The 27063-nt window shown below is 36.3% G+C and overlaps 1 protein-coding gene across 3 annotated transcripts in view; it reads right to left on the minus strand.

The window, feature by feature from the left end:
* TTBK2 (tau tubulin kinase 2) overlaps positions 1 to 27063 on the minus strand; it is a 130338-nt gene that overhangs the window by 75971 nt on the left and 27304 nt on the right. For 2 of the 3 annotated variants that reach the window (XM_019725389.3, XM_074327861.2), the window contains 2 exons: positions 26232 to 26367; positions 21435 to 21582 (listed from right to left, as the gene is read on the minus strand). In XM_019725389.3, the coding sequence (XP_019580948.3) occupies positions 21435 to 21582; positions 26232 to 26300 (217 nt within the window). In that variant the 5' untranslated portion in view covers positions 26301 to 26367. Of the gene's footprint in view, positions 1 to 13553; positions 13666 to 21434; positions 21583 to 26231; positions 26368 to 27063 lie in introns of those variants that run through there. The other variant, XM_019725390.3, reaches the window with a different exon arrangement.

The raw sequence follows: 27063 nt of genomic DNA on the forward strand, positions 1-27063 counted from the left end.
CCTAGAAGAAGTGAAGTGGTATCTCATTATAGTTTTGATTTACATTTCCATAATGACTAATAATGGTGAACATCTTCTTATGTGCTTATTTGGCCTTTTCTATATCTTCTTTGGAAACATATCTATTCAGATCTTTTGCTGATTTTTTTGGGGAGGGTTATTTGTCTATTTATTATTGAGTTACAAGAGTTCTTTATATAGTCTAGATAAAGTCCAATATCAGAGGTATGATTTGTAAATATTTTCTCCTATCACTTTTCTTGATGGTGGTCTTTGAAGCACAAAAATTTTTAAATCTGATAAAAACCAATTTATTTTTTATTTTGTTGCTTTGTGGGTTTGGTCGCATATCTAAGAAACCATTGCCCAATCCAAGGTCATGAAGACTTATGCCTATGTATTCTTCTAAGAGTTTTATACACTTAGGTCTGCGATACATTTTGAGTAAATTTTTATATATGGTGTGAGGTAAGGGTCTAACTTCATTCTTTTGAATGTATAACTGTTGGAAAGAGGCACTCCTCCTGTGTTTCTCCTTTACTCTCACTACTACCATACTCACAATACTTCTGACCCCAGATGTGTGGCTTTCCACACATTAAGCTATTCTCCTAGTCACCAGCTGGGTGCCCTATAATTCAATTCAATTTTGATACTATTTAACCGGAGTTATCATCAGATCACCACAAGGGTGCAGACCCACAAGACTACTGCTACTTCAGATGCCAATCACAAGTTCCAATTGTCACCTGTACTTCTGACCAAACATCTATAAATTGGGGCTCCCATTACCCCCTCCTTGGGTTCTATACTTTGCTAGGATGGCTCACAGAATTCAGGGAGACACTTACATAAGGATATGCACAAACAGTCAAATTTGGAGATACATGAACAGCCATTTTAGCGCTATACGTGTATAGAGTAAGGTATTTGGGCTGGTACACAAAACTGCCATGCTCCCTCCGAGTACGCTACTCTTCCAGCACCTTCACCTGTTCACCAATTCAGAAACTCTCCAAACCCTGTACTTCTGGAATTTTAATGGAGGCTTCACACATAGGCATGATTGATCATTAAGTCAATCTCCAGCTCCTGTAGACTCACTGAAGGCTAGGGGGTGGAACTGAAAGTTCAGAACGTCTAATCGTGGCGTAGTCTTTAATTTAGACCTCACACCATCATGAAGCTATTCCGGAGCCCACCAAAAGTTGCTTCATTAGAACAGAAGATACTGCTATCACCCAAGAAATTCCAAGGGATTTAGGAACTCTTATGCCAGGAACGAGGGGCAGAAACCGAGATATGCATTTTCTAATATTTTACAATATCCAATCCAGTTATCCTGGCACCATTTGTTGAAAAGACTTCTTTCTCCATGGAATGGACTTGGCACCCTTGTCAAAAATCAACTAACCATAATGTGACAATTAATTTTTGGACTTTCGGTTCTATTCCACTGATCTGTATTTCTATCCTTATGCTAGTACCACAGTCTTGATTACTGTCACTTTGTAATACATTTTGAAATCAGGATGTGTGAGTGCTCCAACTTTGTTCTTTTTCAAGGTTGTTTATTAGTTATTTGGGGTCCCTTGTAATTCCATATTAATTTTAGAATCAGTTTGTCCATTTCCACAAAGAAGCCAGCTGGGACTTTGGTATGATTGTGTTCAATCTGTATATCAATTTCAGGAGTACTGGTATCTTAACAATATTAAGTCTTCCAGGCTTAACACACGATATCTTTCCATGTATTTAGGTCTTCTTTATTTTTCAACAACGTTTTGTAACTTTCAGGTAGTAAGTTTCATGCTTCTTTTGTTAAATTTATTATTAAGTATTTATTATTAAGTATTTATTATTGATGGTATTGTTCTCTTCATTTCATTTTTGAATTGTTCATTGCCAATGTCTAGTAATAAAAGTGATTTTTGTATATTGATCTTATATAATTTTTTAGTGGATTCCCTAGGATTTTCTACATACCATTTCCCTAAAAATAAGACCTAGCCAGACAATCAGCTCTAATGCATCTTTTGGAGCAAAAATTAATATTTTACTATAAGACCGGGTCTTATATAATATAACATAATATAATACCAGGTCTTATATTAATTTTTGCTCCAAAAGATGCTTTAGAGCTGACTGTCCGGCTAGGTCTTATTTTCGGGGAAACAGGATATAAGATCATGTCATCTGCAACTAGAGACAGTTTCACTTCTTTCTAAACTGGGTGCATTTCATTTCATTTTCTTTACTTGAATAGAAGTAGCAAGAGCAGAAATCCTTGTCATTTTCCTTATCTTTGGGGAAGTCAGTCTTTTACCATATATTAGCTGTGGGTCTTTTTAAATAGATGCCCTTTATCAGGATGACAAAGTTCCTTTCTATTCCTAGTTTGTTTAGCAATTTATCATGAAGAGGTACTGAATTTTGCTAAATGAGTTTCTGTGTCTATTGACATACTCATGTGTTTTTTGTCCTTTGTTCTGTTGACAAGGTGTATTATATTGAGTTTCATATTTTGAGCCAGTCTGGAATCCAGGGATAAATCCCACTTAGTCATGGTGAATAATTTTTTTTTATGTGTTGCTGGATTCTGCTTGCCAGTGTTTTGCTGAGGATTTTTGCATCTATAACTCATAAGAGACAATGATTTGTATTTTTCTTTTCTTCTAATGTCTTTTCCTGGTTTTGGTAACTGAATAATACTGGCCTCACAGAATGAACAGGGAAATGTTTTCTCCTTTTCTATTTTTTTGAATAGTGTAACCAAAAAAAAAAAAAAGGTATTAATTCTTTAAATGTTTGGTAGATTTCACCAGTGAAGTCATCAAGCCTGGGCTTTCCACCGTGGATAGGTGTTTTTTTATTATTATTAATTCTATCTCCTTCTCTGTTATAGGTTTATTTGGATTTTCTATTGCTTCATTAGTTAGTTTCAATAGTTTATATATTTCTAGGAATTTGTCCACTTCATGTTTTAAGTTATTTAATTTGTTACAATGTAGTCCATAATATTTATTATAATCCATTTTATCTCTGTAAGATCAATAGAAATGTACCCTCTTTCATTCTTTCACGTTCAGAATTTCTGTTTGGTTCTCTTTTATAATTTCAATCTCTTTGGTAAAGTACTCCTTTTATTTATTAATTGTACTCTTGAGCTCACTAAACTGTCTTTTTTCTAAGTTTTCTTCTATCTTGTTGAATTTCTTCATGACTGCAATCTTCAATCCTCTGTCACTTAAATCCATCTTCCTTGTCATTGGTTTCTGGAGACTTGTCAATTTCTTTCTGTGTTACCATGGTACCTTGGTTGTTCATGATACTTGATGGATTGTTCCTCTGCCTGTGCATTTGAGGTAATGAACTCTTTTCTTGTTTGGTTCCACTTTAATCTTAACAATTTAGCAGGCTGATAATCAGAGAGCTTTTGTTTTCCAGTAGATGGTGCTATAACACAACCTTTGGTTTTACCTGTACTCTTTGTGCCTCTGAGGTTGCAATGGGGGACTGTCCCTGCAGTCGTGGAAATTGGCACCTGGGTAACTGGGGTGTCGCCACTGTGTCCATGTCCTCTCAGTGTTGGGGCACCACCACGGTGGTGGCACGTAGAGGGGAGCCAGGTTTGTGAACTCAGCGCTGCTCTCTTGTTCCTTATGACTGCTGGCACCACGGTGCTGTAGCCTGGGGTCTGTATACAAGTTTCCGCTGCTGCTACCAGATTCTGCCTCAATGTGGAGTGGAAGGAGCCAGATTCTTCGGACACCAAGGCTGCTTCTGCCTCTCTTACCCTTCACTGAGCTGCACCCTGACTCCTCCACCACTACCTATGTTACCTGGGGCCACAGCAGATGCCAAAATGCATCGGTGGCCACCATCCCTTGTTCTTCCTCTGTTCCACCTCCACTAGGAGATACAATACACCCACCTCCAGATGTACCAATGCATGGATCTCCCAGCTGTGTTTGTGTGTTGAGCAGAGGACCCTCTGTTGGATTATAGATGCCTGACTTGTAAATTTAAGGGGAGATACAAAGAGGTCTTCTCATTCCACCACAATGCTTACATCCTCATTCATGGTTTTAGTTAATTTAAGTCTTCTTTTTTCTTAGTCTGTCTAGTTGAAGGTTTGTCAGTTTTGTTCATTTGTTTCAAAGAACCAATTCGTGGTTTGTTTTGTTTTTTTCCCATTGTTTTTCTATTCTCTATTTTATTAATTTCCATTATAATCTTTATTATTTCCTTCCACTGCTTGCTCTTCTCTTCCTAGTATCATAAGGTGAAAGGTTAGGTTATTTATTGAAGATCTTTCTGGCTTTTTAATTTCGGCATTTACTGCTATAAATTTTCTTCTAAGTACTGCTTACACTATACCCCATAACTTTTGAATCTGTAGAATATCACTTTGGAATCTTAGAAGGTAGATTCATTAATGCCATATGCTATACAGGATGCCTTATTATTTTTCTTTGAGGGAGACACAAGATTGATGGAAAGAAAAAAGGCATTGGCTTAGAGTTAAATCTCAATTCTGCCACTTAATAATTATGAGACCTTGAGCAAGTTTCAGTATTAAGAAAATTAAATGAGATAATGTATTTACAAATTATTTACTCGATTAACTATTCAGTATTCACTCCCCCTTATTAATAGCACCCAAATTTCCCTTGGGGAATAATCTTCCTCAATTATGTATCTATTGTCTCAATGGGCTTGATCCACTCCCAGACCCAAAGTTGGGCATTAATTGCTCTGAGCCAATCAGAGTAATCTATACATTTTTCTTTTGTCATGGTGATCAGTTTGCTGATGGGAAAACTGGATATTCAAGACCTAAGACAATCAATGTATGACATTACACTGACAAGTATAATTGTTTCAGGGATGTTCTAATCTGAGCAAAACACTTTAATATGATAATTATGAGAAGAGATTATTTTTTAAAGAGAAAGAAGGTAGCTCCCTTCCAGTTGTTACAAGCAACCATCTCTCAACCATGAAGGAAATGAGGATAAAGTCCACCAAATAAAAGAGATAATTATAGGAGAAAAGAGAGTCAGGTGAACAGCTATATGCAAAAGAATGAAAACTAGACCATACCTAACACTATACACAAAAATCAACTCAAAATGGATTAAAGACTTGAACGTAAGTCCTGAAACCACAAAACTCATAGAAGAAAACATAGGAGGTAAGCTCCTTGACATAGGACTTAGCAATGATATTTTAGATTTGACACCAAAGCAAAGGCAATAAAAGCAAAAATAAACAAATAGAACTACATCAACTTGAAAAGCTTTTGCACATCAAAGGAAACCATCAACAAAGTGAAAGGCAACCTACTGAATGGGAGAAAATATTTGCAAATCATGTATCTGATAAGGGGTTAATATCCAAAATACATAAAGAACTCATACAACTCAGTAGCAAAAAGAAACAATTTGATTAAAAAATGAACAGAGGACCTTAATAGACATTTTCCCAAAGGAGATATCAAGTGGTCAACAGGTATATGAAAAGGTACTCAACATCACTAATTATCAGGAAAATACATGCAAATCAAAACCACAATGAGGTATCACCTCACATGTGCTAGAATGGCTATCATCAAAAAGACAAGAAATAAGTATTGGGAAGATGTGGAGAAAAGGAAACACTTGTGCATTATTGATGGGAATGTAAATTGGTGCAGCCACTGTGGAAAACAATATAGAGGTTACTCAAAAAATTAAAAATAGAACTAACATATGGTCCAGCAATTCCCCTTCTGGGTATATACCTAAAGGAAATGAAATTACTATCTAGAAGAGATATCTGCACCCCATTTTCAATGCAGCATTATTTACAATAGCCAAGACACTGAAACAACCTACGTATCCATTGACAGATAAATGAATAAAGAAAAAAAATATATATTATATATATATATATATATATATCCATAAAAATAAGGAATCCCTGCCATTTGCAACAACATAGATAGATCTTGAGTACATTGTTCTAAGTGAAATAAGTCAGAGAAAGACAAATACCATGTGATCTCACATATACGTGGAATTTAAAAAACCAAACTCCGAGAAACAAAGAACAGATAGATGGTTGACAGAAGTGGGGGATGAGGGGTGGGAGACATGGGGGAAACAGGTGAAGGTGGCCAAAAGGTACAAACTTCCGGTTGTAAAATAAGTAAGTCCTGGAGATGTAATGTACAGCATGGTGACTACAGTTACCAATGCTGTTATTTATTTGAAAGTTGCTAAGAGAGTAGACCTTAAAAGTTCTCATCATAAGAAAAAGAAAATGTAACTGCGAGGTGAAAGATGTTAACTAAACTATGGTAATCATTTTGTAACATACACATATATCAAATCATTATGCTATACAGCTTAAACTAATATAAAGTTATATGTCAATTATATCTCAATAAAACTGGGAGGGAAAAAAAGTCAGAATGCAGATCAAAATACACCTACAGCCTATCCTACCTCTGGATCTTTCAGTTGAGTCTAGAGGAAAAGTGCATGTGCTCAAAACTGCTTGAGTTAAAGATCAGCTTTTTTACTTGCTAGCTTGTCACTTAATCTCTACAAGCCACTCGAGAAAGAACAACAGCACTTACCTCAAAGGGTTATTGCGTAGGTACAATCAGCTAAGGTATGTCTAATAGTCAATACAGTGCCGGGTACACAGGAAGTGCTCAACATATGCTCCCTATTATTACCATTAAAGCTTAGTGATTATGAGACTAGTTTTGGAACAAGATAGCTCTAAGCTAAAAATCCCTGGCTCTTCTATTTACCACTTTTGTGACCATGGACAGATTAACCTCTCTTAGGCTCCATTTCCTCAACTATAAAAATGAGGGGAAAGTTGTGGTAAGAATTAAATCAAATGACATTTTTTTAAAAACACACTTAAAATAATGCCTGGCACACAAATAAATGACAAATGGTTGCTAGCATCATCATTATATGGTAGGTACCAATACTTCCCAAAATTGTCCCAATTTATACTTGTACTCTATGGGACACAAGGGAGTTCTTATTTCTCTATTCTCATCAACACTTAATACTGTCAGACATTTTCTTTTCCCAATCTGATGGGTATAAACTGGTGTCTTGCTATAACTTGCATTTCTCTAATTACTAATGAGGTTGAACATCATTCTATCTGTTGATTGATCCTTCAGGTTTCCTTTTTTGTGAATTACCAGTTCTTATTCTTTGCCAATCCCCTCTCTGTCCACTCCTATGACTGACTACCTGGGCTAGGATATCACTGCCTCATAGAACATTTAACTGGAGTCCTTTGCCTCTACGTTCTCCAAATACTTTAGCCCTCACTAGTTCCCTGTCACTATTTTCCTCTCCATATTACTGATGCCACTTAACTCTCACCTACAGACTCCAGCCCACCTCACTGTCTCCCTTAGGCTCACCAGGAAACATTTATGGAGCTCTATCCTGCAAATACTCTGGCTGTCATCATGCATTCACACTTCCTGCGGCTAGTCTTGTCCTGACCTAACTCCTTGGTTCTGAAAACTGATCTTCTGCCTAGTTTCCCTTTTGTTCCCTTTTCAGTGTTCTGTCTTTGTATACATTTCTCTTTTTTATACATTTGTCCTATAACTTATCATTCTGCAATGTCATTATTCATTCTCTCTGTGCCAGTCTCACTTGATTGTGAGCCCCTGAGGACAAAGACCATGCCTTGTTCATATCCCCAGCACCTAGCGTAGTGGCTCAAATACACCCGGTGCCTAAGAAGAAAAGGAAGGAAGGCAGAGAGTGAAAATGACTGGTAAACTATCTAGTACCCTGGACTTCCTAGGGCTAAGTTCATTTGCCCCTTCTTCTCCACTGTACGCCCCCTCTCCTGCCACCGTAAGGCCAAACATCAACCTCAGAACGACAAGCACCACTGTCTGGTCATTGTCAGGTGCTGCACCTACCTCTTATAAACAACCTACTGGACTTCCCTGATGTTGACTGCTCCAAGGGACTCCCACCTATTGCCCACTGACCCCAACCACCTGTCAAATCTGATTGTACTTCACTGGGTCATGGCCCATAAGGTCACCACCCACACACTATTCACAGGATGATCTCCCTAAAATATTGTTTTTATCATGTCATTTGCCTACTCAAGAAACCATAAACAATAATTCCTGGAGAAGTAAGATTAAAATGGTGAGCCTGGAATTCAAGATTCATTCTGCATTACTTATCAAACCTCATTTCCTTCAGTTCTGCAGCATAAATCACTCTGAAGAAGTGTTTCTTTTTTATTATTTCCTTCAACCTCATCTCCTCAAATCAAATACAACTTTTAATATCTAAATATCCCTGTAGGAAGTAATATCAACCAATTAATACTCAGGATTAGACTTTCGGATATTAGCAAGTTAGTCACCTAGACAGGCCGTGAAGGGGAAAAAATAAAGACAATTAACGTAACAGTTCCCTGGAGACTAACAAGAGCAGCAGAGTCTGGTGCCCAGACAGAACTCCAGAAAGAAGTCAGCAAGGCAGCACGGATCACCAGGAGTCACAGGTTGTTGACCATAAGAAAATATAGGATGGAGATCAACAAACCAACTTTAACTTTCTGTTTATGTGTCTCTTATGTTTAAGAAATCCTCTAGGAGACAAAAGGAATCCTGAACATACAAACCAGAGCTTTACCAACCATTCAAAATACTACCACTGAAGCTTTTTCTTCATCTTCTAACTCTTAACCACTCTAACCAAATACAGAATGCTTATGTTCTGTCATCAAGCTCTGTACAAAAGAGAATCAGAGATATCTCCACCTAAAAAACGTGGTAAGAAGTAGACTCAATTTAGATAGATAGACAATATCTATAGATATTATATAGTAAGGTTGTACCTTGCTAGTTAAACAGAGATTTTAACTGTGATATGAAAAAGGATTTGTATTCATCTAAGGTAAGTAGTGGTAATAATGATAAACCCTCTTCTAGCTGCCCAAAGTCTTTTTGGAGGAATAGGTATGCTGTACTCTAAACTAAATGCATATAATCCAATGAATCTTTTTGTTCTTACAATTTCAGATGATCATCTACTACTCTTGCTTTCAATTCAAGAGCTTATAACTATGGCACGTTCGGTATTGTGCTCTATGCCCCTGCATTAAATACCGAGAAGAGTAACATTATCATGCAAAAGGCAAGCAATTTTACATGACTTGCTGTTAGAGGAAAAGCACAATCAGAAAGGGGCATTGATCATTTTCCTTTTTAAATAAAAAAGCCATTTAGTAATAAAGTGAAAAGCTGAGCTAAAAGTATCCCAAACCCACTAATGAGATGCTCCGGAATTCAAAAAACAAATTCCAGGTCATGTACAAATGAGCAAACACTGAGATTCTGCGAAAATGGTCTACTATATACTGTTAAGGACACCACAAAACCAGTCTTAGCTTCCTTACCTCTCTATCATTTACTCCTCATATTTTACCCACTCCTCACCAAAAACAAACAAACCACACCGACCCTAATAATAACTCATGGAATATCCATACCATGGGAGGTAGGCCTATTCTCAAAGAATTTACAACGTTGTTGAAAGAAATGAACTTATTACAAGACTAATATAGACAATATAAGATCAAATGATAGCTTGTAAGAACAACGAATAAGCATTCACAGAGTTAACTTGACAGTGATACAAAAAGAGGAAGGGGTGTCCTCTAAGTGAAGTCCCCAGGAAAAATTCAGCCAAAAAAACTAAAATATAAATCCTCTTACCAGCTCTCATGAGGATGCCCATCTAACAACCCCTTATGTCCTAAGAAGCTCACCAGAAGGCAAAGACAGAAGGAAGTTTCCAAACCATCAAAGGGAATTCCATAATTTAAACAATAGCCAATTTAAAACTACCAGGTTTTTGTGGTTAGAGTGGGGGGGGGAATGAGCACAATTTCATCACCTTATCTATGTTTAAAATGTACTTATCTATTACAAAAATGTATGAACAAATACATGTTAAAATAGGAGAGAAAAGAATTAGATGACCATTCCAAGAGGCCCAACATCTGCATAACAGGTGTTCCAGAAGAGAAGACAGAGAAAATAGACGGGTGGAAATCACCAACAAAATAATTCAAGGAAATTTCACAAGAAAAACCTTCAGATTGCGTGTTTGAATAAACAACACTAGATGAAAATACACCTATACCATGGTATATCATCATGAAATTGTTCAACACTGGGGAAAAAGAAAAACTTAAAAGTTGCCAAAGTAACAAGAATCATAATGGAATTACACTTCTCAACCACTACATTGAGTCTAAAGACTAATTTCTGAAGTACAATTATTTTCAATCCAAGATTCCGTATCCAGCCAGTTTTTCATTTAAACATCAGAGTGAGATGAAAACACTTTCAGACATGCAAGAGAGGTCTCAAAATATACCTCCCATGCACCCTTTACAGGAAGCCGGTGGAGGGGTGCTTCCCAAAAATGAGAATAAATGAAAAAGAGAAAGTATTCAACAAGGCATGCAATACAAAGGAGAAGCAAAGGGAATCCCTAGGAACACACTGAGAGGTGATCCAAGGATGATAGTTGTGAACACAGAGAATCACCAGGCATGACTGAAGTACAGTAGGAGGTTCCTGGAGAGATTTCCCTAAGAAGAAATTAAGAGTTGCTACATGAATCAGTACTTCATTCTTTTTTATTGCTGAACAGTATTCCATTGTATGAATAAACCACAGTTGACTTATCCATTCACTCTTTGAAGGGCATATTTTTTGCAATTAACAAAACTGATACAAATACTCATGTATAAGCTTTGTATGAACATATATTTTCATGTCTCTGGAATAAATGCCCAGGAGTGGGACTGTTAGGTCACACAGTACATCTATATTTCACATATGGCAAGTATATGTCTAATCATCTTCTAGAGGAGCTGTATCATTTTGCATCCCTACCAGCAAAGTATGAGGGTTCTAGTTACTCCACGTTTTCATCAACACTTGGTATCCTCGACAGTTGTGACCTAAGCCGTTCTGATGGATACGTGGCGGTGAGTCTCCATGGTTTTAATTTGCATTCACCTAACGGCTGGTTATGATAAACATCTTTCCGTGAACTGATCTGCCGCTCTGTATCCTCTTTGCCAAACTTTTTAAATTGGATTGTTTTCTTTCTGTTGAGTTTTCAGAGTTCTTTACAAATTTTGAATATAAGTCCTTTGCAGGTATGTGATTTGCAAATATTTCTCCCAGTCTATCATCTGCCTTTTAATTCTCTTAATAGTGTCTTTCATGAGCAAAGTTTTTAATTTGATGAAGTTCAATTCATCAGTTTCTTCTTTTATGAATCATGCTTTTGGTGTCATGCAACAGACAGCCTACATACACCCAGGTCACAAAGGTTTTCTCCATATTTTCTTTTAAAAGCTATGCAGATTTATATTTCACACTTAGATGTGTGGTACATTTTAGTTCATTTTTGTATAATGTGTATGATTTAGGTTGAGGGTCCTTATTTTTGAATGTGGATGTCTGATTGTTCCAACACCACTGTTTTCTTGAAAAGACTATTCTTTCTGCACTTTGAAACTTTGTAAAAAATTAGTGGTCGTATTTATATGGGTCTTTTTCTAGAATCTCTCTTCTATTTCATTGATCTGTCTATCTCTTTGCCAATACCATATTATGGTAGCTTTGTACCGAGTTTTAAATTCACAGTTTGACTCTTGTAACTTCTTTTCCAAAATTGTTTGGGTATTCTAGGTCTGTGGCCTTTCTATAGAAATTTTAGAATCAGTTTTTCTCTAACTACAAACAGTGCTGTTGGGATTTTTATTGGTATTGCATTAAATCTAAAAATCATTATGGGGAAAATCAACATCTTTACTATAGTGAATCTTCCAATTCATGAATACGGTATGTCTCTCCATTTACTTAAATCATCTTTGATTATTTTTAATCATGGTTTTATAGTTTTCAGCATAAAGATCATATACATATTTTATTAACTTTAAACTTTAGTATTTCATTTTGGGGGAGTTACTGTAATTTTTTTTTTAAATTCAGTTTTCAATTGTTTATCACTAGTACATAGAAACATGATTGTTTTTTGTGGGTTGACTGTGAATCACTTGTTAAACTCTTATTCTAGGAATTTTCGTATGGATTCCTTGTGATTTTCTACACTGACAATCATGCCATCTGCAAATAGGGACAGTTTTATTTCTTCCTTTCCAGTCTATATGCCATTATTTCTTCGAATATTTTTGTTGCACCACACTCATTCTCTTCTCATTCTGGGTCTCTGATGACACATATGTTAGACCTTATGATAGTCTCATGGGTCTCCAAGACTGTTTAGTTTAACCTCTTTTTTTTCTGTTGTTCAAACTGGATCGTTTCTATTGATCTATTTTAAAGTATCTGTCGTGTCCACTCTGACATTGAGTCCATCTAGTAAGTTTTTCATTTCCATTATTGTATTTCTCAGTTCTAAAATTTCCATTTAGTTCTTTACACCTTCTGTTTGTTTGCTGAGACTTTTATCTTCCTGTTCATTACTGGAACATGGCCATTATAGCTGATTTTAAAAGTCTTTGAGATAATTTTAACATCTGTGTGATCTTGGCACTGGGATCTGTCTGCTGACTTTTCCCATGTGAGTTCAGATTTTTCTGTTTCTTTTTAAGCTCAGTAATTCTAGATTGTATTCTGGACATCTTGAATATTATGAGACTCTGGGTTTTATTTAAGTCCCACCAAGAATGCTGATATTCTTGTTTTAGCCAGTAATTGACCCAGTTGGGTTCACACTTCAAGTTCTGACTTGCCTTCTGTGGACTGTGTTTCCAATTTCAATTCAGTTAAGTGCTCCATAACTGTCCCATGTAGTGTCCAGTTTAGGACTTGGGGGTGATCTATCCCATAATTCAGTTCTCCACATTTATGTGTGCTGTTCAGGATCGGGCTCACGCATGCCCAGTGTGGACGTCAGCGCAGCAGTCCATCAGCAACTTTAAGTGGTCAGTTTCCCAAACTCTTCATGCTCCTGAAATCTTCTGGTTCCTTGGAGCTCCCCTTTTCCAGCCTTCCAGCAGAAAACTGGGGCTTCATTAACCCCAATCTGCTGTGTACTTTCCATGACTGTCAGAAGTCAGGGCCAACCAACAGAAGAACAGAAGGAGAAGAAAAGCAATGGGATTTGCTCCACTGTCTTGAGGTCATAGCTCCTCAATTTGAAAGAAAGGCTCCTCTCTCTGAGATTTAGGCTCCTGTCTGCCCCCATTGAGGCCACTGCCAATCATTGTTTGAGGCCTGGGGTGCAAGAGAATGAAGAAAAGGAAAAAAGAAGAAAAAAGAAAAGGATGCAGGATTGCCATGTTTTCTCTGAGCATTAGGAGACCCCTTTCCCGCTTCTTGAGTTAGAGCTAGAGGACTTCTGGTGCTTTGTCAGTCCGTGTCAATAATGCTCACTTCCAAGTTTCAGGATATATTAAGTTCAGGCTGGGGCATACTGGAAGGAAAAAAATGGTAAACTCACCGCTGATTTGGTGGTACTTTGAATTCTGGTCTTCTTTCCCAATGTGCCTCCTACTATTTACTTTTCAGAGTCCTCAAATAGCCACTCCAAGCATTCTGTCCAGGTTTTATAGCTGCATTCAGTGGGAGAGACAGGGTGAAGTGTGCTTACTCCATCTTATCGGGAACCAGAACCTGGACTACTGTTTTTCAAAACAAACTTTGTAGAACTGATTGATTATTTAAACTATTTGTATATCCCTTTGATTATAAATTAAAAATTAAGAATAAATCCTATAATAACCTATCGAGGAAAAGGGACTAGGCAAGCTAGTAGGATCACGATTTTCTTAAAACGTATACACACACACACACACACACACACACACACACACACTCTTTTGGATATTACATGCCTAGGAAAAAGTGAAGCTCCTAATTGTGCTTGCTTTATTTCTTAAATCCTAATTTACCCATGGATTTTAATAAATACTATGATTAATAAAAAGTTTTTTAAAGAAAACAATTCAGAGACAGAGGAAGCAGATTGCAGATAAGAGGCCATAAACTGTTTAAGAAACTGAAAAGCTCAGGATGACCAACATTCTGAGTGTAAGCCCAACAATTTCAAGACAAGAGGCTAGAGAAGTAGACAGGAGTCAATGCAAGGTCTTGCATGTAGTGATAGGTGGGTGGACTTTACCTGAGAAAAGGAAGGCCCTGAAGTGTTTTACCAAAGGTGGGGGAGTGACATGATCCAAATTGGTATGTCTGAAGGATCACTCCTGCTGAACACAAAGGTACACGGAAAATTAAGTCTTACTGTCTGAATCTATGGGGTTATACCAAGTTGCAGAACAGTATCCGTGTATATAGTGCGAATCCACATGTTGTTGGGGGATGTGAGTAAGGGAGGGAGATTTTATACACACACACACACACACACACACACACACACAGAGTCATATCATTCTATCATGTCATGTATAGTGCTATAATTTATATATGTTTATGATTCTGTATGATTAGAAATATGTAGGGTATATATATATCATATGATTATATATGTATGTGGATAAATAAATTATAATATGTATTGAAGGTTTCTGGGGAAAAACACAAGAAACCAGTAACAGAGTTTGGCTACTATGCCCGCCCACAAAAGGAGAGACCTTATCACATCTTTTTATGGAACAGATGAATCTTAACAAGGGCAAGCAACTTTGGAGTAACTTTCATGGACAGTTTTCTATACTGGAATGAAATTACATGTCTCCTACTTTCTTATGACTGGGGAAAGGAAGTAATCATACTTCGCAGCAGTAGTTGGAGACTTCAATCAGGGAGGCAGAAGGTACAGTTGTTCTTCCATAATAGCAGCCCTTCTTCCCAACTCTCAGAGCTTGTGCTCTGCAGCCTCCAAGAAAAAGGAATCCAAGATCCATATTTCAGCACACACACACAAAAAAGCCCCCAGAAGTCAAAACAAAATCACTTCTTTATGGGCTGTGTAGATTTTTCTCTGCATTTATACGGGGCAAGACAAATTAATTCTCAACTATTTCAACTGGGAATAATAAAATTATTTGGTTATCAAACAATGGCATTTACTCTGTTATTTCTTGATATTAATAGGATCCTCACTTGCTTTTAGAGAATCTGGAGTAAACAAACTTTTAAATAATTAAATAAGCCTTTATTTAATTATCTGTCTCATCCAAGGTAATATATATAAAAAGAAAACTGTTTTACTCAAGTTGGTGATTTGGAAAAGCGTTAAGAGATAAGATATGCTGATCATTCACAGCAGGAAGTAAAGATCTAAAACAGGTGGAAAGGCAGGACAAGTTTATAGTCACTCAATGATTAAGTAGTGGTTTTTAAACAAAACCAACTTCATTAAATTGAACACATGGAGGGAACACACATAAGAATTAGTCAGGGGCTGGACTGGTGGCTCAGGCGGTTGGAGCTCCATGCTCCTAACTCCGAAGGCTGCTGGTTCGATTCCCACATGGCCCAGTGGGCTCTCAACCACAAGGTTGCCGGTTCAATTCCTCGAGTCCCACAAGGGATGGTGGGTAGAGGCCCCTGCAACTAAGACTGAACACCGCACCTTGAGTTGAGCTGCCGCTGAGCTCCCGAATGGCTCAGTTGGTTGGAGCACATCCTCTCAACCACAAGGTTGCCAGTTCGACTCCCACAAGAGATGGTGGGCTGCGCCCCCTGCAACTAAAAACGACAACTGGACCTGGAGCTGAGCTGCGCCCTCCACAACTAAGACTGAAAGGACAACAACTTGATTTGGAAAAAAAAAAAGTCCCGGAAGTACACACTGTTCCCCAATAAAGTCCTGTTCGCCTTAAAAAAAAAAAAATTTAGTGAGAAATCCAATCTACAGAATATTTTTAAAGAAAAACTATTTTTACGCTTAGGTATATACTTGCATTTATATACCAAATGGAAGCAAGTAAACAAAATAACAAACTTTAAAGATCCTAGGAAGACTCCCTTTGATGAAAATATATAGTAAGTACAAATTATATTAATTTTACAATATTCTGAATTCCCCAAACATTAGAGCCACCTAAATACAAAGCTAAAAAACTTCTAAATCAAACAGAAATCATTTTCTGGAAGCTCTAAGTGATTGTATTTTATAAGAAGAGTTGAATCTCTATATAATATGGTTTTGAGAATCTAAGCCTTAGTCATCCAAAGGTGATTTTTTTTTTTATCAACTAGTATTTACGGTATTCTTTAACAAATTATTCCAGAACCTCAATATATCTTTTTCTTAACAAAAAATAAAAAAATGAACTTTATAAAAAATGTAACAACCAGAAATAAAAGTGTTACCGTATTCGCCCACATCTCCATTTATGCTCTCACCAAATACAAAGATACTGTGTGCTATCATTTGGCCACTGAGCATAATATAAATGTCAAGTTAAAATGCATATAATCCCTGCCCTTTAAGAGGCTTACAGTTTAAAAGAGAATACAAATGTATTTTTAAAGTAAAATAAACAATGCAAACAAATGGAAAAGTCCACATAAAAATAAACCAGGCAAAATCTAGAATTTACTAAAACATACTGAGAAAAATGTGTTGGCCCAATAATAACTAGTGCCTATATTGTGGTCTCAATCGTTTCCCGATACAAGGAAACAGGTTTCCTTGATTATAACTGGTGCAGGGAACGTTTAAGGAAAGCCTGAAACACATGATAACAAAGAACACTGGAGTTACATCAGAATGACACAGCAGCCAATCTGAACAGGCTTCCACTGACCAAAGACATGAAAATCTGAGCATCGAAAGAATAACTGCAATGAGTTGAAATATATAAAAACCCATGAGTTCATGGTGATACTCAAAACCAAAAACAACTCAGGGATCACATTAGGGTACAACTCGTTATTCTGAAAATTGGTAAACAAAAGGGAAGAAAACTCAACTCTTTATCCTGTTCTTCTAACAGTAACTTATATTTCAGTGGGGAACAAACAGCTGATGAAATAAAGTTCTACTTTGTAGAATAATTCCATTCAGAAATTTGGAAGCAATGAAAAAATATCAGAAAAATCACCATTTTGCAACCCTTATGGAAACAATGGATTTAGACAACATACTCTTGCCAACAAACAACGTGAATCTCAGCAAGTCTCTAGATCTAACTACCCATTCACAGGAAACACAGAGAATAAAGGAACATGTTAAAAGACACCACAAAGACGTGATCAGCCAAATTCAGAATCTGGATTATTCTCTCAAACTAAGAACAGTTTCTTCAACAACTAAATGGCAACCCCTCCCCACCAAAACAAAACAATAGTAGGGAGCCCCACTCACAGATGAAGAGCCACTTAAGAGAAACGTCAACCAAAGGCAATGTGCCTACTATATATGTGAATCTTGATTTGAACAAGTCAACTGTAAAAGGGTATTTTTGAGAAAAATTAAACACTAGCTAGATTTTAGATGGCATTGAGAAATAACTTAATTTCATTAGATGTTTAAGACTATTGTGCTTATGTTACTAAAAAAGGAGTCCCCTAATGTAAATGATGGACTTTAGTTAATCACAATATATCGATATTGGTTCACCAATTGTAACAAATGTACCACACTAATGCAAGAGGTTATAGGGAAGCTTAGGGGGGAGGGGTGTGGGGGCGGGGGGGGGTGTAGACGGATATTGGAACTGTACTTTCTGCCCAATTTCTCTGTAAACCTAAAGGTTCTAAAAAGCAAAGTTAAAGAAAAACTGGAATGTGGGCTTCCTCTCCAATGAGGTTCTCTAACCCATTCTTAAAAGTGGTCAACTGAGGAGTTTCCAAAGCCCTACTACTTCACATTTTCAATAATACAGATATCCCCCAAATTTTCCTAAAGTTTAATATAAACTACCTCCAGTGTGTTCTCATACCATTCTTTGTTTTGTTTTGTTTTGTTTTTTGGTGAGGTTAAGTGGCTAAGACTTTCTATGCTCCAATAGACACAATTTAATGGATTCACAAAATTATCAATCATCAACAAAGCTCTCCTAGGCAAAGTAATATCTGTCAAATTTTGATGTATCTCCAAATACCTCCCCCCACTTCAACCCCATAAAATGAACTGCCCTGTATGGCAATTCATAACTCTATGAAATAAACAATGTTTTCATTTTTTAAAGGAGCCCTTATCTGTTAGACAGAGATACATACTTAATTATTTATAACAATATGTCTAGAATCTTTTCAAATACTCTAGCAAGGTGGGGAAAAGTGTTAAAGGAATAAGATACAGATGCAACAAAACTGGACAAATGCTGATAGTTCTTGAAGCTGAGTATTGAATACATGACTATTCATTATATAATGCTCCATTTTTGTGTGTATTCGAAATTTTTCATAATGAAAAATTAGGGGGAAAAGTTTGCCTGTCTCACTTGCAGGATTCTAGACATGTATCAAATTTTGTGAAGATTGGAATAGAAATCTAACTTTTTAAAAAGTATTGATGGTAATTCTTGAGGTACTGTAGAATTACTAATGATCAGATTTGAAATCACAGGACAGAAGGTTTTTCTCCTCTTATATCAGCATTGCATACAAAATTGTACTTTTTTTTAAAGTGGTATGGTGAGATACAGCTCAAGAGATCATGAAAATGCAGAAGTAAAGATAAGTAGGATATCACTATAAAACACTTATTTAAGATGGGAGAGAAGAGAGGATAAATAATCTAACAGACTAGGGAGGCAATTATCCCCTTTGCACAAAGTTTCAAAGCAAATAAATTGAAAAACAAAGGTTAGAACATAGAATAGTCACAAATGGAGAGAAGGAAGAAACAAATAAATGGTTACATGGAGATGTGTCTCTGAACAGTAATATTAATAAAAGGAAAAGCTTAGCAAGTTTTATGGATCTCTTCACTAGGGATACTTTAGAGAACAACTGAGTATAGAAGAAGTCCTATCTAATAGGCCTAGAAACAGATAGTTTAGCTTTAGAAGTGACTAAAACATTCAAACACATTTGTATAAATCAAGTACATCTTAGGGGTCTAGCTTGATTTAACAGAGAATTGTGGCTATAGCTAGAATAGTTCAGAGAGCTTTGAAAAGAGAATACACTTTTGTAATAGCATGGGAAAGGTCATTCAGAAGAAAAGATGGAGTAAAATGCTAAGGTCTTCAAACTTCAGGACCAATGAGAAAGGCACATACTGGTAATGAGAGTTATGCACTAACTGAGGAAATCTAGAGTTGTTAAGAACAGAAAAAACAGAGAAAACTGAGAACTGAGGGAATCCAGGAAAAGGAATTATGAGAATCTTGAAAAGGGGGATTGATTTATTAAAAGGAACAAAACTTAGGGTTCAGCTAAATACATCATAAGTATCTTTTTATCTTGTAAAGAAACAAATCTTTATACCAGCTGTCAAATATTAAGTATCAATTTAAAACCAACCAACCCTATAAAGAGTTAGCCTCTGGTTATGTAACTTTTCCTTAAACACTTAATCTCTTTGTTGAGGTCACTAGGTAAGAAGTCATTATGCCAATAGGAAGACAAAGGAAGTCCAGCCCCATAAAAATGTTCTCAAAAGAGTCTAGATTGCAAAGCACCCTGAACAAAAACAAGTTGTGAAGGATAAGATTACAGAAGATATGTTAGGAAGCCAAGAAAAGAAAGTCAAGGGCTGCCTCATTGAAATACAGACCAGAAGATAAAAACCTATTGATTTTTGGAAAGTGAAGGGGTCTGAGGAATGGAAGGTCATGCGGTTATAAGCAGATAGGAACATGTTAAGTAATAGTATGAAATATAAAATAGAAGGAAAGGAGAGACTTAGCATCCAAGGGTCTCCCAATTCATCTATTAAAAGGCACTAAACTGATCTTCAAGCTTTATCACATAGAATCATGAGTAAACCATGGTCAAAATAGGCAGGAGAACCTACTGAAAGATACAGAGCTGTATCCTGCCTCACTTGGAAGCATCTCCTTAGGGCCATGGAGCAGACAGACACATGAAATTGTCCAGGCCAAGTTGATGCTGACACCCTTCATGGGTTTGGCTGAGAGTAAAACAGATCTCCTGGAATCTGTCACCTTACGAAGAGGTAACTCCAGCTGTACCTGTTTGTGGCCTCTATGTCATTGAGCTAAGAACATCTCAAAAGAAATAAGGAGAAAGGAGAAAAGGTGAGAAAAAGAAAAGGGAGTGCCATCTTTTCCCCTATTCTGCCTTCTCCAATCATCCTTTTTTTTCTAGTACTGACAGTGATTGCATATCCACTGTCTTCCTGATTTCTGTGTCTCAGGAGAACTAAGTTTAGGCTAAAAATAGCTATTAAACAGATCTACAATTTTATTAGCATCATGCTGTAATCAAATGAGCCAACTGGTAGACAAACTTGGATAATCAGAAAGCTTAAGGCAAAGGGCAAAATTAAAAGAATAGATGTTGCTGGAATACATAACACACATTTCATTAACATAATAGAAATTAAGATTCACAAAGAGAATACATTCACCCTAGAGACTATACAGCCTTTGTCTGCTATTTCTACCAACTATAGTTACTTCCATCAATTATGGCAACTTCCTTTGCTCTCTGTTAGTACTAAATTCCTTTAGATACTAATGAATGTTCCATAACAATACCAAACCTTCTAGCGTGTAACAAGATCAGTTGATGTGCTAATCACCCCTATTTAATTTTGATTCAAACAAAACATTTAAATATCAGTAATATCCTATTAAGTCATTAAACTGAAAGTACAATGATGAATACAAACTAGCAATACATTCAGTCAGTTTTACATCACTGGATAGATGTCAGGAAAAAAAAAATTATTTACCCTTGTAGTAAAAAAATAGGACCCCAAGTAGTAAAACAGACCTCAAAAATAAAGACAGGGCCAGCAAGAGTTCTTCTATGAAACTGACGTTAATAAAATCAATACATAACAAATATTGTTATTTTTATTCCGTCCTGCAGCGTGATTTGAAGGCAGCCTCTTTCATGGGATTAAAGCATGTTTAACATCCAAAGACATAATTAGAAACAACTCAGAGGTATTTATTTTGGTTGTTTAAAAAAAAGACAAATTTTACCATTAACAGACTTATGAAAACACTTTCTAAAAGCAAAATGTTTCAGATAATTCACTCTCTCTCATCCTTATTCACCATGAAAAGGAATTCCCAAAGTCCAGTTATTCTAAGCAATCAATATTTCTACTACTACTAGCTAGTGATAAAATTTCCAAGGGAAAAATGCTCAGCAGGTTTATACCAAACTGACACAAGAATATTCAATTAGTAGTTAGTGAATACGACTGAGGTTCAGAAAGATAACAATTAACTATAAATTGCTTGGTGTATCATACAAAGCAGCTTACCTTGTAGTTTTTTCAATACAGCAACCTCCATTTTCAGAACTTGTTTTGGTTGTTGAGCTGATTCCACCTTCAGTGCAACATTTTCCCTGGTAAGCATGTCCAAGGCATCGTAAATTTCTCCAAAGCCCCCACCCCCAATCTTCCTCAACTGCATGAGAAATAAGAACATACACACCCAAAATTACTAGAAGGTTCTAATTGGAAACCAATTAATCTGATATTTAGAATGTAATATATAATTTTACTATAGCTAATTTATGATAAAAGATCTCAATATTGTTAAATTAACCATGAATATGCCAAGAAGAAACCATATGCCTAGAAATAACATCAGAACTTTTTCCCACAGGTTTGTCAAAAAAAAGTAATAAAATTATTTCAGCCATAATTGAAAAATGTAGTCTATAGACAGCATCGGAACTGGTACAAAACACAGTACCTGAAAAGCTTCACTTCTCACAAACGCCCCTTGACAACCAGATTTGTTGTTTTAATTCTAAGGCAATCATTTGAAGACTTTTTTAACCATGAACTCTTTTTACCAATTGAAATCTTATCTGGAACCTGGTTGAGATGTGTTATGTGGGAAGGTTGGAGCAGTCAGAGCGGGGGCAGCCAGAGCTCAGCCCTCTCTGGACTATTTACCCTCTACCCTCCTCTCTGACGCACTAAATAGGCTCCAAAGAGCAGGTAGATAGCTCCTGTTCTAAATTATCCCAGAGTTCATTACACTGTCAATATGCTCAAATAAGAGTAAACTCTAAGCAAATTAAACACTTTCATCAAACACTTAATATTATTCCTGATAAAATGTATTAGCTTAACTGGGAAATATCAGGATCTCTATCTCATTATTATAAGCAAGTTCTGAAAAAAGCTAGTGATAACTGGACCTGGAGAGCTGTGTGAAAGTCGGGTGGGAGGGGTGTGGGTGATATACTTCAAGCTAGACACAACAGGTAATTAGCTTTCTTCCATTTCATGAAACTGGGTCTTCTTACCACATTATCAAACCTCTAGAATGTAATATAATGTAGGACGTCATCACTGAAGGCACAGAGTCCTAAATCCTAACCATCCCAGAGGCCTCACTTCACCTCAAGTCCTATTCTTTCTCCACTGGGTCAGTACTGATTACTGTAGGCTGATTTATTTATCTTCTGAATTTGTAAAGAAAATATTTGCTTAATCATTTTACTAGACTAAATATCTCAGATAGCACTTGTGTTACCACACCATCCTGCTTTTTAACTCTTATATTGTTTAATTTCCAATTGTCAATGTCCTAGACCCCTACAGTGAACCTAAGCTTCTTTAAAGAAAAGGCTACTCTATTTTTTGTTTTCCCCATAACATTTGGCAAAGTGGTAACTGTATAACTACTGCTAAGTAACTATTCACTGCTTTGCATACATGAGCCACAGTCCTTCTTTATTCTGCTTTGGTGATGGGAAGAAATACCATGAAGAACTCTGGTATGATTTGGGGATTAAAAAAAAGTTCCAGAACTTAATTTCAGTTAAATAAATTACTCTACGTTGGGCCCTGATTGGTACTTATGAATCTTTATATTTTGTTCATTAACCAAAGCCTAGTATAACTTTAAAAACTCATAAACATTATCAAAGGGACATCTTTCTAATTATGGAATGTGATTAGAGGTGACTTCATGTTTTACCTCCACAAAAAAACCTTACCAAATGATGGAACAAAAAATCTAGGCTGAAGTCAATGATTTTTGTCCTTGGTCTACTCCTATAATGTCATCTGAACAACAGGAGAGCATTAATTTTTTATTGCGCTTGACAAAGCCCTGATACATCAATACTTATGAGGCAAAGAGACAGAGGCAGTTTAGTATGATGGGGGTACGTAGATTAGGGAAAGAAATAAAGGTAAGGCCTGTGGCAGAGTGTGTTTTCTAAAGATCACCGTATCACCCATCTTTTTTGCTCTTCTTCAGGGTGACTTTGCCACCTCCCCAATATGAGGGAGAGTCCATTTCCCCATCCCCTTAAATCTGTGTGAATCTTATGATTGCTTTAACCAACAGAACATGGAAAAGTAACACTGCACAAATTCTGATAATAGCCCTCAACCAGCCTTAGGGCTTCTGTTTCCTGTCTCTCAAGAGCCAGCCACCATGGCCTCCTCAGAAGCCACAGTCCTGTGAAGCAGTCCTAGAAAATGAGGCACCAGGTTGGGGGTTTAGGGAACTAAGGATCCCCAAGGCACCGAACGAGCCATCTGGAATGAATCCTTCAAACCAACCAAGCCTGCTAGTGCCACATGACTAAGAGACAAACCACCCAGGCAAACTCATCTCAAATTCCTAACCCACAAAACTGTGAGCAAAATAACTGATTATTCTAAGCCTCTAAGTTTTCATGTAGTTTGTTACACAACAGTAGATAACCAAAACACCATCCTTAACAATGAGCCTGTGGTTTCTCACTAAAAATGTCACTATGCCCCTCATATTTGGGGGACATGTTTCACACATATATGAGCTCTAATTATCAGGACAGGGCAACTAAACCAGGCACAACTTCATTTGCCACTTTGTGATGTGTCTACTGGAGAACAGCCAACCTTTATCGCAGCACTTAATACCAAGTTCTCACAAAGCAACACTCATTCCTAACTTATATAAAAGATTACCAATTGTTGGAAACTCCCTGCACCAGTCCATGATGATTATGGTTCTTTTCTTATTTATGTTTACTCAAGTAAATTTTCTAAACCTATTGATTTGCCTAATCAGTAAAACACTACCACAGAAACAAAATTTTTACTTCAAAATGAAGAATTTTCTTTTTCCGATCTATTGATAGATTAAGGAAACCACAGACATAGCTTTGCTAAATCTGGTAAAAGAAAAAAAAACTTTGGATAACAAAAGACTAGGTAGCAATAAAATATATTTAAATATAACCAAAACAAAAATAGCTACTTTAAGAAGAGGAGAGATGGCTGATAAGTCTATGGGAAGGAAGCCATCAGAAGACTATTAGGGGAGCGGCCGGATGGCTCAGCTGGTTAGAGCACGAGCTCTCAACAACAAGGTTGCTGGTTCAATTCCCACATGAGATGGTGGGCTGCACCCCCTGCAACTAAGATTAAAAACAGCGACTGGATTTGGAGCTGAGCTACGTCCTCCACAACTAGATTGAAGGACAACGACTTGGAGCTGATGGGCCCTGGAGAAACACACTGTTCCCCAATATTCCCCAATTAAAAAATTTAAAAAAAAAAGACTATTAGGATCATGTTAAAGGAATTCAGGAGACAACTTGAAGGGTGTCCCCTTAGTTAAATGAGACAATTTGAGTACCAATAAGGATAAGAACTACAATGGACTGAAACACATAAAATGTGTTTAAACTCATGAATTGTGAATCACATTTTTAAAAATTTCATTGGTCACTTTTGGATAATGCTGGGGAATCAATTCATTATTTTGAAAACTGGTAAATTAAGAAAAAAGAATCAAGTATTTATTCTGTTTTCTTAATCAAGTTATATATCAGGGTAATCAAATAGTTGAGAAAGACCACAAATCTGCAATCCCAAATGAATTAACAGACCTAGCCAATGATGATCCACAATAGTAATACCATAAAAAGATAGGCAATAACACATTGTGTGCCTCCTATCAAAAGTTCACAATACCCTTTATGAAAAAAATGCCCCCACCTCAGATTATAACTGAAGTCAGACCTAATCGAGAACATTTATAACAATTTACATAAAATACATGACAGAGGAACATGTTAACACCACATAGAAGCAATCAGAAAAACCCAAACCATGGGACATTCTACAGACAAATGGCCTAGTTTCTCCAACAAATAAATTGTAAGGGAAAACAAGATAGACGAAAAAATACCTAGAAACTTAAAAATACTTAACTGATGTCAACCAATTATAATATCCAGACTTTATTTGGATTTGATTTAAACTGTTAAAAATACCTTAAAAAAACAATCAGGGAAATGAAAAAGCCAAAACTTAATAATATTAAGAAATTATTACTTTTTTTGGTGTGATGATATTATGATTGTGTTTTAAAGAGAAGTCTTTATCTTTTAGAGATACATACTGAAGTACGTATAGAAAAATGCTAAGGGGAAAGATCTGTTTAAAAATATTTTGGGGGGCGGCCAGTTAGCTCAGTTGGTTAGAGCACGATGCTCGTAACACCAGGGTTGCCGGTTTGATCCCCACATGGGCCTGTGTGAGCTGCACCCTCTATAACTACCTTGAAACAACTACTTGACCTGGAGCTGGTGGGTTCTGGAAAAACACACTTAAAATAAATAAAAAGTTAAAAATATATATATTTTGGGAGTGAGGTTAAAGAGATAAAACAAGACTGACCATAACTTGATAAATATTTAAGCTGGGGCATGAGTACATGGAGGTTCATTATATCAGTATCACTATTTTTATGTATACTTACAATTTTTCTTAATAAAAAGTTAAAAAATAAAAAATAAAGCAGTTTACTGTACTCTATTTTATTATTTGTTTTTTCCCTAAGTATACATTTATTTACCTTACTCAATATTAGTTCTCAGAGGTTAGGACAATTTACTACTACATGAAGCAAGAATTAGAATTTGGGTATAAACCAAACTTAATCATACGGAAAAAACTGAAAATAACTGCTTTGGCAAGCAATATGTGTTATTTCCTAATGAAATGCTATTTTTATCAAGACACCAAAAATTATTAAAAGTGTTCTCTCTCTCCCTTTCTCCCCCTTCCCCCTCCACCCCAAAGATATATACTCACAACTTTCCATCTTTCTTTGACCAGAATTCCAACACTGAGGATATCCGGCTGCTCTCCTCCTCCACTCATTGCAATTCACTGACGTGACAGAACGGCTACACAAGCATCCAGCTCCCAAGGGTGGTTTCCATTTAACCTAAAACAAAAGAAACAGCAGTGGCATATCAGGGATAACTAATTAACACAAACATTCCAGCAACAAGTAGCATTACTAATCCTACACATTAATTAGGTTGCTTTGTTGGAAGGGGGATGGGGAAACTAACAAACTCACTTTCAAAATCTGTTTAGTGAATACTTTTTTTTAAATATTTATCTTTCTATTACAAATACCCAGTGAAATAGCTAGACATTACAAAAACATTACACTATGACACAGATATAATTTACAATAGCTGAGACTGCTAGACTATAGGGAAAGCATGGTGTCAATAGCAGGTGACCCAGACAGACCACTTTCCTAAGTACAACATATTGCTAAAGAAAATGATATGGTACCTAATTTACAACAGCTTACAGTTTAATAGGTTGTAAGTTAGAGCTTATCATCGTCAGAGCTAATAAAATTTTAATGTTACGTAATGCACTTAAAATGCACAGGAAATAACCATGAGCCACAGATAAGGGCTATTCATCAAACCCAATACAATGATAAGAAAAAGAGGGTATCAATAACATGAACAGAACACCTGTAGAAAATGAAGACACAGCAGAAAATATGACCCAAAGGAGATGAAAACCATAACCTAATATTAGAAGATAAACCAAAGAAAAGTAAGAAAAAGAAGCTTTAAAACAACATAAACGATAATTAGAAAAGCTCTTAAATGAG

This window comes from Rhinolophus sinicus, chromosome 3, assembly GCF_057876585.1.
Source record: "Rhinolophus sinicus isolate RSI-liver-muscle chromosome 3, RSI-T2T, whole genome shotgun sequence".
Lineage (NCBI taxonomy): Eukaryota > Metazoa > Chordata > Mammalia > Chiroptera > Rhinolophidae > Rhinolophus > Rhinolophus sinicus.